This window comes from Manis pentadactyla, chromosome 4 (genome assembly GCF_030020395.1).
Source record: "Manis pentadactyla isolate mManPen7 chromosome 4, mManPen7.hap1, whole genome shotgun sequence".
NCBI classification, from domain to species: Eukaryota; Metazoa; Chordata; class Mammalia; order Pholidota; family Manidae; genus Manis; species Manis pentadactyla.
Window position 1 is genome coordinate 174,239,795 of NC_080022.1, and position 19,192 is coordinate 174,258,986.

At 38.9% G+C, this 19,192-nt stretch overlaps 1 protein-coding gene across 1 annotated transcript in view; it reads left to right on the plus strand.

Annotated features, from left to right (window-relative positions):
- Positions 1 to 1,432: 1,432 nt before the first annotated feature.
- The window catches only part of NSF (N-ethylmaleimide sensitive factor, vesicle fusing ATPase), a 145,456-nt gene continuing 127,696 nt past the window's right edge, over positions 1,433 to 19,192 (plus strand). The window contains exon 1 of the mRNA XM_036899743.2: positions 1,433 to 1,579. Within this exon, the coding sequence (XP_036755638.2) occupies positions 1,568 to 1,579 (12 nt within the window). The 5' untranslated portion in view covers positions 1,433 to 1,567. The remainder of the gene's footprint in view (positions 1,580 to 19,192) is intronic.

The following is a 19,192-nucleotide window of genomic DNA, read 5'->3' on the forward strand; positions in this document are numbered from 1 at the left end:
GCCTGGGTTCTGTGCTCCCTCCTGGGCCAGAGGAGGGCAAGGGTACCTTGTCTGACAGTGTTTCCACAGCTGCATGAATTGGGGGAGCTGTGATCAGAAAAGCAGGGAATGAATTTAGGGCAGCACAAGTATTTGTTGTCCATTGACCATCAGTGCAAGAATTACTCAGAAGGTGAAGAAGAATCAGCTCCACTCTGTTTTGAAGATGACCTTGAATATCAGAGCAAGGCACAGATGGGATGTGCAGACACATGACAGCCTGGTAATGTCTCAGAATCCCTCCGTCCAGCCGGATGCTCCCCAACCCATCCTGTTTTTGTAGCTTTTTCAGGTAAAGAGATCAGAGTTCAACTAGTTCCCTGTCTTTCCTGATAAACTCTCTGATCCACTGATGATTTAGTTAACATCTCATTTGTTCAGCAAAGCACTCTGGTTCTCAGGTACAGTATGAGAGTTTATGAAACTGGCCTGATTTTTTCTTCTGTTCCTGGCCCATCTTCAGGCACCTGCTGATTTTTCATTAGTTCTCAATTTTAAATCACTAAGAAGGCCCAGCTCTTCTTTCTTTCCATTCCTCCTATTGGAAAAAAAATTTTCTCTAACTGTGATAAATGAAAGTTAACAAATCCTATTGTTTCTTGTCTTCCGTAAACAGGAGGAGAAATATGATATTGGGGGCAATAAAAGCATCAGAAAACCCATTAGGCAGAATCTCTCTTCTTACAGGATGCTGTTATAACTATTCTGAGATTCCAGGGAGGAAACGGTAGGGTAGAAATCAAACAACGAGGTAAAAAAAGGCAGAATTTAGGGCATATTTCATTCAAGTTCCACCACAAATATTGTCTAAAATGAAACAACACTGGGGAATGACAAAGATTGTTAAACATAAAGATTAACAATAATAGATATGTATCTATAATAAAGATACAGAAATTATCACAATTCTCTTTTAAATTTGAAGAAAATACTGAGTTTTCCAGGCTACACATAAACCAAGAAATAATGCCACGACGATTATCTTCAGGAGATAGGAAAACAAATCCGCTCAAGGAGAAAAGCCAGAATTCACGTAGAATTAGAATTCAGAACCAAGTACCCATACAGATGTTCCCTGGGCGCAGGCCAGTACCGGCACCGGGTGCTGTTATGCACAATGTCGTATTTCAGTGGGTCTGAAAGCTCAAAGCTAAAGGTCATTAAAGGGCAAAGAGAAGCAGGGGCTAAGTGATTACAGCATCAAATGCCGAGCCAAATCCAACGCAGACGGCCGGCTGAGAAGAGATTCGCAAAAGAAGCCCTTGAGGAACTCAGCACAGGACACACTTTGCCGAAATATTGCCACACGTCGTTCTGGCCCAACAGTCATCGTTCAAAATGGCGCCGCCGCCCGACCTGCCCGGGGCGGCCGCCGAGCCCGCGCGATGCCCGCGGGCCGGGAGCGCCGGGAACGCGGCCGGGCGCGCGCGTGCCTCACGGCGGCTGCGCGCCTGCGCGAGGGCGCGCGGCGGGGGTGGGCTCTACCCAGCGCCCGGCTGCAGTCGCGGAGCCGGACGTATCGGCGAAGATGGCGGGCCGGGTGAGTGCCGGGTCGGCAGCCGCGGCTCGAGGCGGGGGCTCTGGGCTCGCGGGCACTCGGAGGTCCAGACGGCCGCAGGGAAGGGGGAGTGAATCTGAGCAAATGGAAGTCGTATGGGACGGCAGGCCAGAAGGGCTTAAGGGTGGGAAGGGGGGCTGTGACGGGGGTTAGCCCTCCTCAGAAACTCCATCCCCCTAAGGAAGCTCGAGGGGAAGTGCCTCCCTCGCTACCCGGGTCTCCTGCGCCTCCCTGGTTCTCCCTTTCCATCCCTTGGGGCTTGTTCCCCTCGTCCCTCAAGGCAACCGCAGAATTGTGGCCGTTCCCGCCCCGTCTGATGGGCTCTGTGGGTTCCTCCGCACCCCCTTGCGAGGACTTATTAGATGCGAGTGTTGAGTAACTGCGGGGCATCCGTCTGCTGCTTTGGGGCGAAGGCTGTGGGAAGGATCATTAGGAACCCGTTTCTGGTTCTTCACAATGAAAGGTCTTGGGAAAGGAAGAGGGGGTGCAAATGACTTTTAGTGTTAAACCCCGGCCATTTGGAGGACCTGTCACTGTCGGAGCAGGCAGGATGCCTGTGGCTTGGAGTGGGTATAGAATTGGGGGGTCGCGTTTTGCTTTTCTGAGTGACAGTCGCTTCGGATGCAGCAAGATATGTTGTAGTTTCAAGGGTTTTAAATTTTACTTCCTTCTTTAGCTTCTACGATCGCGGTGTAGTATGGGTTTGGCGGGGGAGATAGGGCTGATTCTGTGCTGTATTGCAGTGTGCGTTGGGCTAAAAGCACTCTGAGGAATGGATCCTGCTCAGAGATTATACTGGTCATAAACCTGGGACATTAACTGCGTCACTGGGGGATAAGGATGTGCTTAACTGATTTATTGATACTGGAATATTTGAATAAGTTTGCATAGATGTATGCATACATGTAAATATCCTATCCAAAGGAAATTGTAAGTCATGAGATTCGAGGGTGAGGAGAGACCTTAAAGGTCATTTAATTCGGCCTCTTTCTCTTCATTTTCCCGGTAGCCTCTCCTTTTATCTACCACCACTCCTTTCACTTATGTTCTGATTCTCTTTTCCCACCTTCTGAGGAACCCCACTTCTGTTACTTACCTGCTTTCTCTTAACATACTTTGCTTCTCCCATCTTAAACCCTCCCTCCACCCCCACAGCTGTCATCTTTTATTTAATAGCCAGAAATCTTGATAGAGTTGTCTTCATTTATTGTCTCTCATTTGCTCACTGCCTACTCACCCCTCAATCCACTGCAGTCTGAAGTCCCGCCCTGTCATCACATTGAAACGTGACCCTAAACTTAATTGACATTTTTCATTCCTTGTCTTGATGTCTCAACAGCATTTTACATTGTTGACCGTTGCTTCCTTCGTGGAAAACACTGTTCCTATGGCTTCTGTGAAGGCTTGCTCCTGTTCTTACTCTTACCTCTCTTTTGCAGACTCACCGTCCTCTACCCTGCTGTTAATTCAATGCGGGTATTTTTCAAGCCTCTCTTCTTAGTCTCTATTTTCTCCTCAGGCAATCTATCCTAAACCCACAGCTTCAACTACTACTTATATGCCAGCAATTCTCAACATTTTACTCCCAGTTCAGACCTAACCTTTAAATTTCAGATCAGTATGTTAGACTGCCTATTTAAAACCAAGGCAACTCAAACTCAACTTGTTCAAATCCAAACCCATGATCTTAGCCCACCTAAATCAGTACTTCCCTTTGTTTCCAATTTCAGTGAATGGTATCACCATCCATCCACCTATATAGGCTGGGAACATGGAGTTTGGCGGGGGGTGGGGTGGGGTGTTTCATCCTTTATACCTCTTCTCTATCACTGAATCCTCTGTCCCCCAGTAAAATTCATCACTGATATCTGTGCACCACTCCACAACCCCCAGAAAAAAGGTTTTAATAGGGCCGAAGAATCTGGCTTGGTTTAAACTATACTCAAATAACCCACTGGACTGGTCACACAGATTCTGACATTTTAACATCCTAAAAAATCTGTCCAGTCTGTCTGCCTCTTACATCTTTATTCTCACCTCCTTTTCCCAAACTACTGTTATTTCTGGCCTGGACTACTGCGGGAAGCTCACAAGGGGTCTCCTCATGGCATTGTCCACATTGATTGTCCCTCCGGTGCCCACAGCTACTTAAACCCCTCCGTCAGTAGAGTTTTGGGAGAAGACCATATCTTAACCAGGCCTTTAAGGCTCCTTGTGCTCCTGCTTCTTTCCACTCACCCCCTTACTCCCTGTGCTCAACTTACATAAGCCTTTCATTTCCTTGAACCTGCAAGGTTCTTTTACCGCAAAGTCACATGGGCTGTTTCCTTTCTTTGTGATGTTCTGCACCCATCCATTTACCTTCTCCTGATAGATCACTCAGGTACTCTAGGGAAGCCTGTTATGATCCCACACTACAAGTCAGGATACTGTGTTATATGCTCTTGAAGAACTGTATTCCTTTCCTTAGAGATTTATGTTTGTGTCTTTTAAATTTACTAGTGTGGTTATTTGCCTCTATCATTTACCTTCCGTGAAAGTAGAGACCGTGTTAATTTTTACTTACTCTCATCACCTGTGCTTTGCACACTGCCTGGACCTAGATACTCAATACATTTTTGTTGAAAATGAATCTAATGTCTGTTTGAGTACTCTAGTGATAGAGTGTGTTGCCATAAAGATAGCCCATTTTAGTGTCATGTTAGAAAGGTATTTTTAATATGGATTTCCATATAACTTTTATACATAGATACTATTTCTGTTGTTGAGAGCCACGTAGAACTAAACACAATTCCTTTTCCATTTGATAGCTTCTTAGATATTTGAAGACAGGTTACATATTCAATGAGATTTTCTCTTTTGCAAATTAAACACCCCCAATTCCTTAAATAGCCTACATTCCAAACCCTTCATCATTTAGGTTACCTTCCTTTGGAAATACTGTTTTGTCAGTCAGTCTTCTAAAATGTGCCTGGAGTGGAACACAGTGATCAGTGAAGAATGTACTTGAATTCTAATTCTCTTGAGCTAGATGCTAACATTATTAACAGAGTAAAATTGTATTTCTTTTTCTGCTGTAAATCACACTCATGGCTCATATTGAGCTTATAGTCAGTTAAAACTCTAATGTTCTTTTAAAATCAGTTCTTCCACCCCCATTCGAGGTGCTGTGCAATGGTTTTATTGAACCTGTGTAGACCACACTTCATTTTTTAGGTCAGGGCATATCTGCTACTTGTTAAAGGTCTTCTTGATTTTTGATTGTTTCATGTCATGCCACACAATAGCTTACTCTTCCCATTGTGTTTCATCTATAAGTTTAAAATCATGACTTCTATGCCTGCATTCAAGTCATTAATAAAAGGTAGAATAAGACGGGTCAAAAATAGCCCTGGAGCTTGGTGCTAGAGCACCTCCTCCAAGCTGATCCACATCAATAAATACACTTTGGTTACCATTTCTTAACTACAAATGGATCTCATTTAATGCTGACAAACCCACCCTGCAAGGTAGGTGGTATTAACTCTTTTTTTTTTTTTTGGTATTAATTTTTTTACTCAGGGAGAGGGGCTCAATAATTTGCCAGGTTCTTAGCTAGCAAGAAGTAGAGTCAGGATATGAATTCAGGTCAGTTTGATCCTCTTACCTAGCTCACCAGTTTAATTGCAAGGGTATAAAAAAGACTAGATTTCCCTTACCAAAAACTCTTTGGAGGTTGCTGTCAAAGTTTCATTTTCAAAAACTACCTGCTACTTTTTGGAAAATCTCAACACCTTTGGCCCATCTCTGATTGTCTTATCTTTTCTTCCAATAGTCATAATTTTCTAGTGACTACTTGCTGATGTCCAGAAAATAGAGTTAGCTTTGTTATAATACTCTTAAAATGGGTTTCTGTATTTGTGGGAGAAAAGCTATTTTGAATGATTATTGTTGCTTATGGTTAGAGAATTTTGGCTTTCTGGCGTCATCTTGTAATGGTATTTGTATTCACTATGTAATTGAATTTTTTTTTTTTTTTTTTTTTTTTGCTGTATCACTGATGGTTGCTGCTGATAGCATTAGTAACCAGTTTAGCTTGTCCTTTGCTTTTTCTGGCCAAAAAAGAAAGCATCATGTTTAGTTCATCTGGAAAATTGGCTGAAGACTAAAATGTGTGATGTTATTCATTGTATAGCATCTGGGTCATCAGAACCTGATTAATCCCTAAACTATCTTGAAGCCCCTAATATGAAAAGCAGAGAACCTAAAAGAAAATAACTTTTGTCATTATTCTTTTTGTGCATTCACTATATGAGGAAAAATATGGTGTATTCGGATACATTTTATAATAAATGGTCAACTGATTTAAACTTACCTTTGGCCTTTCAAAAGATTTAATTAGGTAGTAAGTTTTCTCAGCTGTTTTAAGTTTTTGCTAGTAATAAAGCAGATTCCTAAAGTTACAATTCTTATTCCTTACATTGAATACAGACTCATGTATAAATGAACTCCACGTACAGATGGCTACCATTACCCCAGGGCTTTACGCTGTCTTTCAGAACACTCATGTTACAGCTGCTCTGGAATCATGAAACCAGAAGGAGAGGAAAGAATCTGAAATGCAGCCTAAATAGCTTAGGGGAGCTGACTCTGAGGGAGAGGCTCCTTAGGAAAGCTACTCTATTTGGTGTTGCTTTCTAGGCCGCTTATATAACCACCGCCACCCAACTACTGAAAAGAAGTAAGGCTTTCCACATTGCCTGAACTTTTTTGTACTTTATCACTTAAAATTGCCAGAAATCTCACTGGAGGAGAGTCAGCAGTCCCTTTCTGAAGACATATGTACATTAATGCAAATAAAACCAATGAATCACTTTCTTCATAAGTTCTAACACCTAGTTGAGGTGATTTGTTGTGAAGAAATAGGAGTGAGGTGATGTTAAATAGCTATCTAAGGGAGAGAACTCTCTTAGGGGTTGAAAGGGATGTAGTAAGATGTTAAGAGTTAAAATTTACCTAGTCCAATGTTTTGACCAGGGCAGGCTAGTATGTTTAGTATCAGTATATTGAAGAAGCTTTTGTAGCCTAGTCCAAAAACCTAGCCATTTATAATGTTTTATGGGTGAATGACATCTTTTCAAATAATCAAACTTCAGATGAAGTTTTGGAGCACAAGCTGTAAATTGGGGATAGCTCATGTGCAGGAACCACAAGTCAAAACAGCTAATGTAAACCGTTTCATAGCCCCATTTCCTAAATCAACATTTTGTTATCCAAAGCACACCAACTTTCTAAATCTTAAATATTGTTTTTGTATATTGCTTTAGTGGAGATTTTAAAAAGTATCTTCAAGTGCAACAATACAATAGAATTCTTCATAGCATTATCAAGTAGTTTCTTATTTCTGAAACCCAGAGGAATTTAAGATGGTTGCATTCTGAAGTGTTTAAATCAAGGTATGCATGTGTAAGGTAAAAGTATATTTTCAGACTGTTGAAAATTATTGAATTGACCAAAAAGTGAACCGAAACACCTAATGTTGGCAATACACTAGATTCTTGCTATAATGCTGTTCGTAAAGGTCCATACTCTGGGTGTGGATTTTAGGTAAAAACCTCTTAATGATATCCTTTTTCATACTTTCAGTACTAACAGACTTTAATGGCCTCAGAGGCTTACCTTATGCTGCCTTCAGTTTTCCAGTGACTTAATCTCCTGATTTCCAACTTACTTTTTAGGATGAAGACTAAATATTTCTTGTGTGATTATAACTATTTATAAAAGCTCTATGAATTTTAAACAAGTATCATTCATATAAACTGCAGAGATGTCAAGCATGGTGAAAATTACAGCAAGTAACATATATCTGTGTGCTCATCATCCAAATTTAGGAAGTGTTAACATATTGTGATACTTACTTCAGAACTTTTAATTTTTGGAAATAAAATATTACAGATCCAATTGAATCCCCTTTGTATCCCTTCTTGATTCCACCAACCTTTGCCAGAAATAACCACCATCAAAGTAGGTATAGGTCCTTTCTGTTCACACCAGTGTGTGTTTGTGCTCAAAATAATATATTGTTTTGTGTTTGAAAAATGTATATAATGGTGTCATGCTGTGTATTTCCTTCTGCAACCTGCATTTTTTTCATTAAAAATGGAATTTGAAATTTAGTTGTTTTGATATATAGATAGATAGATAGATAGATAGATAGATAGATAGATAGATAGATAGATATAGATATATAGAGGGCCAGTTATTTCTGGTTAACTATTGTCTGTAGTATCCTATTTTGTGAGTATATCACAATTATCTCTTTTCTTATCAGAGGACAATTTAGGTGGTTTCCAGTTTTGTTTTCCCTGGAGTGCACATCCTTGTATATGTCTCCTTACATACATATGTAAGAGTTTCTTTAGGGTACATGTCTAAAGACATAGACATAGCCCTGTGTAGAATTGTTACATAGAATTGCTGGGTGATGAGCTACCTTTATCTTTCCTAGTTAACAGATCAGTTTGCATTATTACCAGCAGTATGAGTGCCTGTTACACATGTCCTCTCTAGCAATTAGTATATGCAGACATTTTAATTTTCATAATATGATAGGTGTAAAATAGTCTTACTGTTTAAACTGCACTTTTTTCCTCATTGCTAATGATACTCAGCATTTTTCATGTTGGTCATTAGGATTTCCTCTTCTGAGAATTACCTTTATATATCCTTTGCCCATTTTTTCTGTTGGGCTCTTAGCTTTCTTTTTTTAAAAATTGATTTGTATCATTTTCCTTTTAGGGAATACAGGGTATGCTTTGCTTTCTAATACTTTGTTAGTTGAAAACAGCCTCTCCCTGACAGTGATTTTATTATAGTTATAATTACCCATTTTTTACCTCTGTGATTAGTGTGTTTGTGTGTTTTTAAAGAAATCTTCCCCCACCTTGAAGTCAGAAAGATTTTCTTCTAAAAGGTTACAAATTTTGCTTTTCACATTTTGGTGTTTAATTCATCTGGAATTTGTTTGTTTGATGTGAATTAGGAAGCTTATTTTATCTTTCCATATGTATGACAATTTGTCCCAATATCATTTATTGAGTCCATCCTTCTCCCCACTGATTTGTAATGCTATCTGTTTATATATATATATAGTCTAAATCTGAACAGTATTTTGTTTCTTTTTTTGTTTGTATGTGCACTATGGACCACTATTTAATAATCGTAGCTTTAAAATTACTCTTGCTATTTGGTAAGGTAAGCCCCCTCTTTATGTTTCTTCATTTGGCATCTCTTGCTTGGTACTTTTCCATATGAATTTTAGGAGCAACTTAATTTCTCCTCCTTTAAAAAAATTATCTTTACATTTAAATTTACCTTTATCTGTTGCTATTGATTTTGACCTGTTTTTTCCCTTATATTTTACAAGGCCAGATAGATCATTGCCGTAAAATTCAGCTGAGTTACTCTAGGATGCTGATTTTCTTTTCCTTTTTTTGACATTAAACCAAAAAGTGCTAATAACTTATCACAACTTTGTGTGCCATAGATTTGAAACCAAATGAATTAGCATCAGCTGTTTATGAGTAATGTTGGGTATTTTGGTCCTTTGCTAAATTCAGAATGAAGTGCTAAAATTCTGATGTATTTTGCACTAGCCATATATAGATCTTTGGTAACAGAGAAAATAGGGAAATTATTAATATAAAGTAAGAAGTAACATCATTTTTGAAATCCAACATTCACTTACTATTAAACACTCTAAATAATAAAGAGTATTTCAGGGTTTCAATAGGTTTTTTTTTTTTAATTGTACACTGTTTTTAGTGTCGTGCATATGAACAAACATTTTCTTATTTGGTTTTGGCAAGTAATAAAAATAGCAATTATCAGTAATTCTGGGTCTTCCAAAAGAACATGTATGGTGTGGGGGGGGGATTTTTAAGATTTAATTATTGTAGTTACTTTTCTCCTAGAGAATAATATTGACAAAATTTTGTGAGATGATAGCAGACTTAGTTCCCACTGTTTAGAACAGAGCCTGGCATGGAGGTATTATTCAGTAAATTGTTGAATGAATAAATGAACATTTATTTCAGAAATAAATGTTGGACAAAGCATATAGTTTGAAATTTAATGTTATTAATGTCAAGCTTTTGAATACTCTACTGTTTATTCTGTTATCCAGATCACTAATAATATAGCATAGATTTAACTTTACACAGCTGCTGGACTCCATTACTGTTGTTTTTCTCTACCTGCAGATGTTGAGCCTGATAACTTTTTTGTGTATATACTTTTCCAATTTACTGTTATCAATTTTTTACTACTTATCAAGCATTTACTTGATTTACTTACTACTTATCAGGCATCTAAATGAACAATTATATTTACCAAGTTAAATTTTGAAATGGCTAAGCAGCCTATTTCTGAAGTTTATTTATCCTTAGTTACTACAGTGATTCTCAAAGTGGAGTCTACAGATCAGCTAATCACATCACCTGAGAATTTACTAGAAATGCAAAATCTTAGGCCCAACCCCAGGCTGATTAAAGTAGAAACTCTGGAGTTGGGCCCCTGCAGTCTCTTTTTTTTTTTTTTTTTTTTTTTTTAAATAATTATTTTTTATTGAAGGGTAGTTGACACACAGTATTACATTACATGAGTTTCAAGTGTACAACACAGTGGTAGAACATTTATATACATAATTCTAGGTTCCAGCTATCACCCTACCAGGCTGTTACAATATCTTGACTATATTCCTTATGCTATACATTACATCCCGGTTACTAATTTATTTTACCATTGGAAGTCTGTCCTTTTTTTTTTTTTTTTTTTGTGAGGGCATCTCTCATATTTATTGATCAAATGGTTGTTAACGACAATAAAATTCTGTATAGGGGAGTCAATGCTCAATGCACAATCATTAATCCACCCCAAGCCTAATTTTTGTCAGTCTCCAATCTTCTGAGGCATAACAAACAAGTTTTTACATGTAGAACAAATTCTTACATAATGAATAAGTTACATGGTGAACAGTACAAGGGCAGTCATCACAGAAACTTTCGGTTTTGCTCATGCATTATGAACTCTAAACAGTCAGTTCAAATATGAATACTCATTTGGTTTTTATACTTGATTTATATGTGGATACCACATTTCTCTCTTTATTATTATTATTTTTAATAAAATGCTGAAGTGGTAGGTAGATACAAGATAAAGGTAGAAAACATAGTTTAGTGTTGTAAGAGAGCACATGTAGATGATCAGGTGTGTGCCTGTAGACTATGTGTTAATCCAAGCTAGACCAGGGCAATAAAACATCCACGTATGCAGAAGATTTCTCTCAGAACAGGGGGGGTGAGGTTCTAAGCCTCACCTCTGTTGATCCCCAATTTCTCACCTGATGGCCCCCCTGCGACTGTGCCTGTCTTAGGTTGTTCCTCCCTTGAGGAATCTTACCCGTCTCTGGCTAACCAGTCATCTTCCGGGGCCATACAGGGAAATGTGAAGTTGGTAAGTGAGAGAGAAGCCTTATTGTTTGAAAAAGTTAGCTTTTTACTTCTTTGCATATTTATGCCCTGTGGCTTCTATGCCCAGCATTTGTCTTGAGGTATCTTTACCACTTGGAAGAATTATGATACTCGGTAAATTTGATATGAGGCACGAATTCTATTTAAGGGTTGTAATTAGGAAGGAAGAAGAAAAGCTATAGAAGTAGCAGGCGGAAGAAAACATGGGAAGATTGATTATTTCTTTGATATATCTTCTTGTAGAGTAACTTCAGCATGTACAGGTTTTAAGCTACTACTTAAATTGCACACACACATTAACATAATAGGAGTATAGTTACATAACCAAAGCATATCTGTAATTACCAGCCATCTGCAGTGAAACCAAGAAAACCAGTTAGGCACCTTAGGCATTTGTGAATGATTTGTGAAATCTATGATATGGTGGATATTGTCCAACTGAACTTGAACAGTCTGAGAGAAATCAGACAAATTAAAACAACCCATTCCTGGGGACTGTTCACATGCCATATGTTCTTTTAACAGTAAATAGTTTGTAGTTGTAAGACTTTGGAGCGCTACAATTTGCACTTCTCCAAATTCTTGGTTGAGTTCCAACAGTATAGATCCAGTCCAATTTTGTTGTTTTACTGTATGCACAGGCCAGCTTAGATATCTCCTTCCTCATTCCCATGGCAAGTCCAGGAACTGGTGGGATGAGTGCATCTACAGCTGTAGCAGTGCGTGGATCTTTGTTGGGGTTTTTTGATGATCATCTTCTGGCCTGAGTCTTCCAGAGAGCCTGCAGTCTCTTTTAACATATTGTCTAGGTGATTCTGATGTATGCTGAAGTTGAGAACTATTGACAGTATTTTGAGCTCTCTAATTTAGTTCCTTACAAATTGTTGAAGATAAATTTTCCAGATTTCTTCCCAAATGCATACTACTCAGCCTTGTTATTTCTAGGTTTCAGGGTTATTGTCTTTTCTCCTCTTTAATAGCTTCACCTATATCCAGTTTTCAGACATTTAAGAAAGCATAGTTACTACCTGCAGTATCGTGGATTTGGTGCCCTGACTGACCTTCCTACAGAAACAATTTAAAATGCTAGATAGCATGGTAACTAACTATAGTTAATAATAATATATTATATATCTTAAATTTGCTAAGAGAGATCTTAAGTGTTCCCACCACACACACACAAAATGGTAACTATGTGAGGTGATGGATATGTTAATTAGCTTGATTGTAGTAATCATTACACATGATCAGAACACCAAGTTGTACACCTTAGGCAAAATTCCCAAAAGCTGAACATACTCGTGTATGCCTATGACCCAGCAATTCTAATGGAGGCTGGGCGGGAGGGTGGGTGGGGGCAGGGAATAGATCCAATAGAAGTGCATACGTGTATTATTCAAAGGACATGTACAAACATGTTAATATCAACAGTATTCATAATTAAAAACTGGAAACTCAAATGGATAAATAATGGTGGTATAGTCATTTATACACTATAAAAAGCAATGAAAATGAACTGCTATATGCTATAACATTGATGTATCTCACAATGTAATATTGAGGGGTAGAGTCAGACAGTAATACATGCCCTATGATTCCATTTGTATAAAGTTTTCAAAAAATAGGCAAAACTAATCTGATTTCTATCTCAGGTGACAGAAACAAGATAGTCGTTATCTGTTCTTGGAGGTGAAAGGCTAGTGACCAGGAAGGGGCAATAGAGGATGCTGATTAATGTTTCCTGTCTTGAACTGGGTGTTGGTTACCCTGGGTGTGTTCACTTTGTAGAATTGAATCAAACACTGAAAATGTATGTACTTTTCTGTATGTATACTTTCCTTTAATAAAAAGTTGATTTAAAGAAGTGGCAGTGTTCTTTTTCTTAAACTGGTTGGTAGATACATGGTGTTTGTTTAATGGTGTATATCAATATAATTTATAAGTAGTTTATTCTTAATCAGTGTTCAAAAAATATAAAACTTAGTCACTGTGTCATTGTTGAGTATCTCTTGCCTGGAATTCAGTACCTGGGACATGATAGATATTCATTAAATATTCATTCCATTAAACAGAATCAGGCTGGTGATTACTTTTTGCCTGCCAACAGCCAATCTTTTACTCAATTATTTGTAATAATTATTCCTAAATAATGTATATAATAGCCTCCATTGTGTTTGTGTTTGTTATCAAGCTGATCTGTTAAATGAGAAACCTCTCAACATTACAAGCACTTACATCATGAATTATTAACATATTGTGTTTAGTTATAGTGACTCAGATTAACAACAGCAGTTTAAGTAAGTATAGTGTAGACTTATGGACATAAGTCAGTAGATTTTGCAGATTTGAAGATGTGAAAGTTATTAGACCTTCTGATATTTTCAGATGTCTCACTTTTTTTTCATTGGCTTCTAAGCAACTGAAATCACAACTAACTTTTTCCACTGAAACTTGTGGTCTTTCCTCTGTAACATGATGCCTTTTTGCTTCTTGCCTGTCTTGCATATCTACTTTCTGCTTTCCTGTATGCCCTGCATCTTGCCAAGGGAAGAGTCTGTAGGTACAAGACTTAGGGGGTTGGGACTGGGGAGAGACTCCAGGCCTAGTGTCTTTGTTCTGATTCCATCTCCAGGTTCTTCTCTTCCCCTTCACCCTTCAGAAGCACATTGGTGCTAAACTTTCACTGGGATGTTGGGAATTTAAAAAAAAAGAACTTCACATACAGTGTTTTGATTTCTTTAACAATGTTCAGAGTAAACTTTCAGAGTAAGAGCACTATACTGAATACAAACACCTTAAATTGAATGGTATTTTAGTTTTGAAAACTCCTTCATAGATCTTTTCTTGTTAGATACTCAGAGCAACCTTATGAGTTGAAACTGAAAATTCAGCTCAACAAAATTCAACTAACAGAAGAACCCACAGCTAACATAATACTTACTGGTGAACCCTGAAAGTTCTCACCTTTAAGATCAAGAACAAGATAAGGATATCTGCTCTTTCCACTTCTGTTCAACACTGTATTGACGATTTTAGGTAGAGCAGTTAAACAAGAACAATTTTTTAAAGGCTTTCAGATTGGAAAGAAGAATAAAATTATTTGCAAATGACATGATTTTATATATAGAAAATCCTAAAGCATTTACAAAAACAAAAATTATGTTACTTAGATTTTGGCAATAGGGAAGAGATTGTGGGCTGGGATGCTAGCAGGTATGTAAACCTATTAAAACAGTGCGTGGTACATAATAGGCTCTCAAAACATACTAGCTATTATTATTAACACCCCCATCCCAAATACAAATGCCACAACATGGAAAGTCAGTTGTCTTATCACCATTTATTGAATAGTTCAACTTTTCCCACTGATTCTAAACTTAATATTAAGTTCTCATGTGTATCTGGTTCTATTTCTGGGATGTTTATTCTACTCCATTGAACTCCTCCTCTGTTTCTGTACCAGTACCACATTGTTTTAATCACTGTATATGGCATGTTTTGATGTCTAATAGGGCTGGTCCCCCTCATTCTTCCTGAATTTTTGTTGGCTACTTTCACAAAATAAAAAAACTCCCTCCCATTTCCCCTGCTACATTTACTTTGCTAGTTGCAGTTTAGATTGGATTTATGAAAGACCCATTGGGGTCTATTAAATTTTGCTTATAATTACATTAAATTTATAGGTTAATTTGGAGTTGATGATCCCTTACAGTACTGAGCCATTGTATGCAGTGACATCATCATCTCTACATTTTTTGGATATTCTTTTATGCACATCCATTGGTTTTCTTCATATGGGTCTTACACATTTTTGCTAAACTTTTTTCTGGTATTTAAAAAATTGTTTCTGTTGTAAATGAAATCTGTTGTCTCTTTCCTATTTATAGCAAACTCTTTTATCTGTTAAGATAGGTATTCATTTTCTTTATAGATCCTTTAGTATCTCTGAGTTATCTCTAAGATAGACAACTTTACAGATTTATTTCTCCAAATTTTAAAAAATACAGCAAATATTTATTGAGTGCCTATTAGGTGCAAGATATTGTTCCAGGTACTTCTCCAAATTTTAAAGTAATTTATTTTGACATTGATGAATTTTCCTAAATTAATACAGTCTTGGACAGGAAATTATTCACAGAGCCAAGATTCAGTTAACTGGCTTATGAGTCAGTGCTCATTTTGATGCTGTCATTGATTAACCTTCCCAGTATGAACAAATCTTTATATTTATCTGTGCTTTAGACTGTATTTTATAGCATCTTACTGAGTTTACTAGAAGTCCTTTTTCTTTATTTACAAAAATCCTTTCACTGTTATGAAAGAAAATTAGATTTAACCAACATGATTTATTTATGAATAAAATACATACAAATGATGAGGTCATATCTTGTATTTCATGGATAATAACAATGGCCTTTCATTAAACATGGCCTTTGAGTTATTTTCCTAACGTGCATGGTCATCACTGTCTATACAGAAGCCAACAGAGGTCTGAAATGAAATATACCTTCAGTTAACTTAAATACAAAATTTTTAATTTGGTTAATAACACCTATCTGTATTTTTTAAATTGGACAATGCAGAAAAGACACAATTAAATTGCCCATAGTTCAATTATTCAGTCACAGTTGTTTTTTACATTTTGGTGTGTTTCCACTTAGTTGGTTTGTTAGAGCTTTAAAAAAAATCAGGCTAATAATACCCATTATCCTTAAAGTTTTCCAAAAAATAGAAGAGGAGGGAATACTTCCAAATTCATTCTATGAAGCCAGCATCACTCTAATACCAAAACCAGGCAAAGACACCACAATAAAGGAAAACTACAGACCAATATCCCTGATGAACGTAGATGCAGAAATACTCAACAAAATATTAGCAAACTGAATTCAAAAATACATCAAGAGGATCATACACCATGATCAAGTGGGATTAATCTCAGGGATGCAAGGATGGTAAAACATTCAAAAATCCATCAACATCATCCACCACATCAACAAAAAGAAGGACAAAAACCACATGATCATCTCCATAGAGGCTGAAAAAGCATTCGACAAAATTCAACATCCATTCATGATAAAAACTCTCAACAAAATGGGTATAGAGGGCAAGTACCTCAACATAATAAAGGCCATATATGACAAACCACAGCCAACATCATACTTAACAGCAAGAAGCGGAAAGCTTTTCCTTTAAGATCAGGAACAAGACAAGGATGCCCACTCTCCCCACTTTTATTCAACATAGTACTGGAGGTCCTAGCCATGGCAATCAGACAACACAAAGAAAGAAAGGGCATCCAGATTGGTAAGGAACAAGTTAAACTGTCACTGTTTGCAGATGACATGATATTGTACATAAAAATCCCTGAAGAATCCACTCCAAAACTACTAAAACAAATATCTGAATTCAGCAAAGTTGCAGGGTACAAAATTAATACACAGACATCTGTTGCATTCCTATACACTAATGATGAACTAACAGAAAGAGAAATCAGGAAAACAATTCCATTCACAATTGCATCAAAAAGAATAAAATACCTAGGAATAAATCTAAGCAAGGAAACAAAAGAACTATACTCTGAAAACTATAAGACACTCATGAGAGAAATTAAAGAGGACACTAATAAATGGAAATTCATCCCATGCTTTTGAGTGGGAAGAATTAATATTGTCAAAATGGCCATCCTGCCTAAAGCAATCTACAGATTCAGTGCAATCCCTATCAAAATACCAACAGCATTCTTCAACAAACTGGAACAAATAGTTCTAAAATTCATATGGAACCACAAAAGACCCTGAATAGCCAAAGCAATCCTGAGAAGGAAGAATAAAGTGGGGAAATAATGCTTCCCAACTTCAACCTCTATACAAAGCCACAGTAATCGAGACAATTTGGTACTGGAGCAAGAACAGACCCATAGACCAATGGAACAAACGAGAGCCCAGATATAATCCCAAGCATATATGGTCAATTAATATACGATAAAGGAGGCATGGACATTGTATGTCTTCATGCAGCTCTTCAGCAGCTGGTGTTGGCAAAACTGGACAGCTACATGTAAGAGAATGAAACTGGATTATTGTCAAACCCCATCCACAAAAGTAAACTCAAAATGGATCAAAGACCTGAATGTAAGTCATGAAACCATAGAACTCTTAGAAAAAAACATAGGCAAAAATCTCTTGGACCTAAACATGAGCAACTTCTTCATGAACATATCTCCCTGGGCAAGGGAACCAAAAGCAAAAATGAACAAGTGGGACTATATCAAACTAAAAAGCTTCTGTACAGAAAGGACACCATCAGTAGAACAAAAAGGCATCCTACAGTATGGGAGAATATATTAATAAATGACATATCCAATAAGGGGTTGACATCCAAATTTTCTAAAGAGCTCACATACCTCAACAAACAAAAAGCGAATAAGCCAATTAAAAAATGGGCAGAGGAGCTGAACAGACACTTCTCCAAAGAAGAAATTCAGATAGCCAACAGGCACATGAAAAGATGTTCCACATCCCTAATCATCAGAGAAATGCAAATTAAAACCATAATGAGATACCATCTCACACCAGTTAGGATGGCAACCATCCAAAAGACAAACAACAACAAATGTTGGCGAGGACGTGGAGAAAGGGGAACCCTCCTACACTGCTGGTGGGAATGTAAATTAGTTCACCATTGTGGAAAGAAGTATGGAGGTTCCTCAAAAAACTAAAAATAGGGGGCGGAGCCAATATGGCGGTGTGAGTAGTTCAGTGGAAATCTCCTCCCAAAAACATATATATTTATGAAACTGCAATAAATACAACTATTCCTAAAAGACACACCAGTGGATACAGTAAAACAGCCAGGATACATCTACATTTGTGAGAACTCAACATCACACGAAGGGGGTTAGATACCAGCCGTGGCCTGGTGGGACCCGAACGCCCACCAACCCCAGAACCCGGCGGGAAGAAAGGAGTCGGAACGGGGAGGGAGTGAAAGCCCAGGACTGCTAAACCACCAGCTCTAGAAATCTGCACCTGGAGCGCAGACACAAGGTGCACGGGGTGCTGGATATTAGAGAAACGGAAAAGCAAAACCTGCGGGCAGGTCCCTGAAGCCGGCGCCCCTGAGACAGAAGAAAAGCGAATGCTTTTTGCAAGTCTTAAAGAGACAGGGACCCCACAGCTGGATGAAGTCGTCCTGGCACACTTAGCCAGCAGCTGGGAATCCTGGGGAACTTTAGGTGCCCTAATCCCCTGGTCGGCAGTGCAGCTCTGAAGCCCCTCACAGCACTAAGCAGCCTGCTAGTCATTCCCCCAACTGGCGCAGACCCCGACACACCAGCCCAGTAGTGGGAGAGTGGCAGTGTGTGCTGGGGGCGGCCCGTGTGTGCCAGCAGTGCCAGAGGGGACCAGGAGCGGCTTGTGCGAGCCCACCGCAGCAGCGACCGAGTAGCCCGGGAGCGGCCCGTGCATGCCGGTGGCAGCGTCGCCACAGGGGCCCAGGATAGGTCTGCACAAGCCCACGGCAGCGGCGACCAAGTGGCCCAGGAGCAGCCCGCTTGTGCCAGTGGCAGTGGCAACGCCAGAGGGGCACGGGAAAGGCCCATGTGCACCTGCAGCAGTGCCAGAGGGAGCAGCCGCGCTCCCAGCAGCTGACTGGAATCCCAGCCCAACGCACAGCCACCCAGGCCAGACCCAAAGGCTACTGCTGGTACATAGCTGCCCGGTAGGGGCGCCACTATCATGGAGGAGCGCACCTGGCATGCCTGCCACTCCCCGCAGGGCTCTGCACTGCTCTGATGGAGACCCCACCCTCAGCAGCTTAGGGGATTAACCCGGTGGCTGCTCCAGGAGTGCGGGTAACCGACACAGGCAGCAGAGAAGGGCAAGGCATCCAGCAAGCAGGAAAGGACTTTCTTCTCCCAGCTGACACACCCGCAACCTGCCTACAGCCACTGCTATCACCATGAAAAGGCAGAAAAATTTAGTCCAGTCCAAAATAGTCCAGACAACCCCTGAGAGAGGATCTGCAGAGACAGACCTAACCAGTCTCCCTGAAAAAGAATTCAAAATAAAAATCATAAACATGCTGA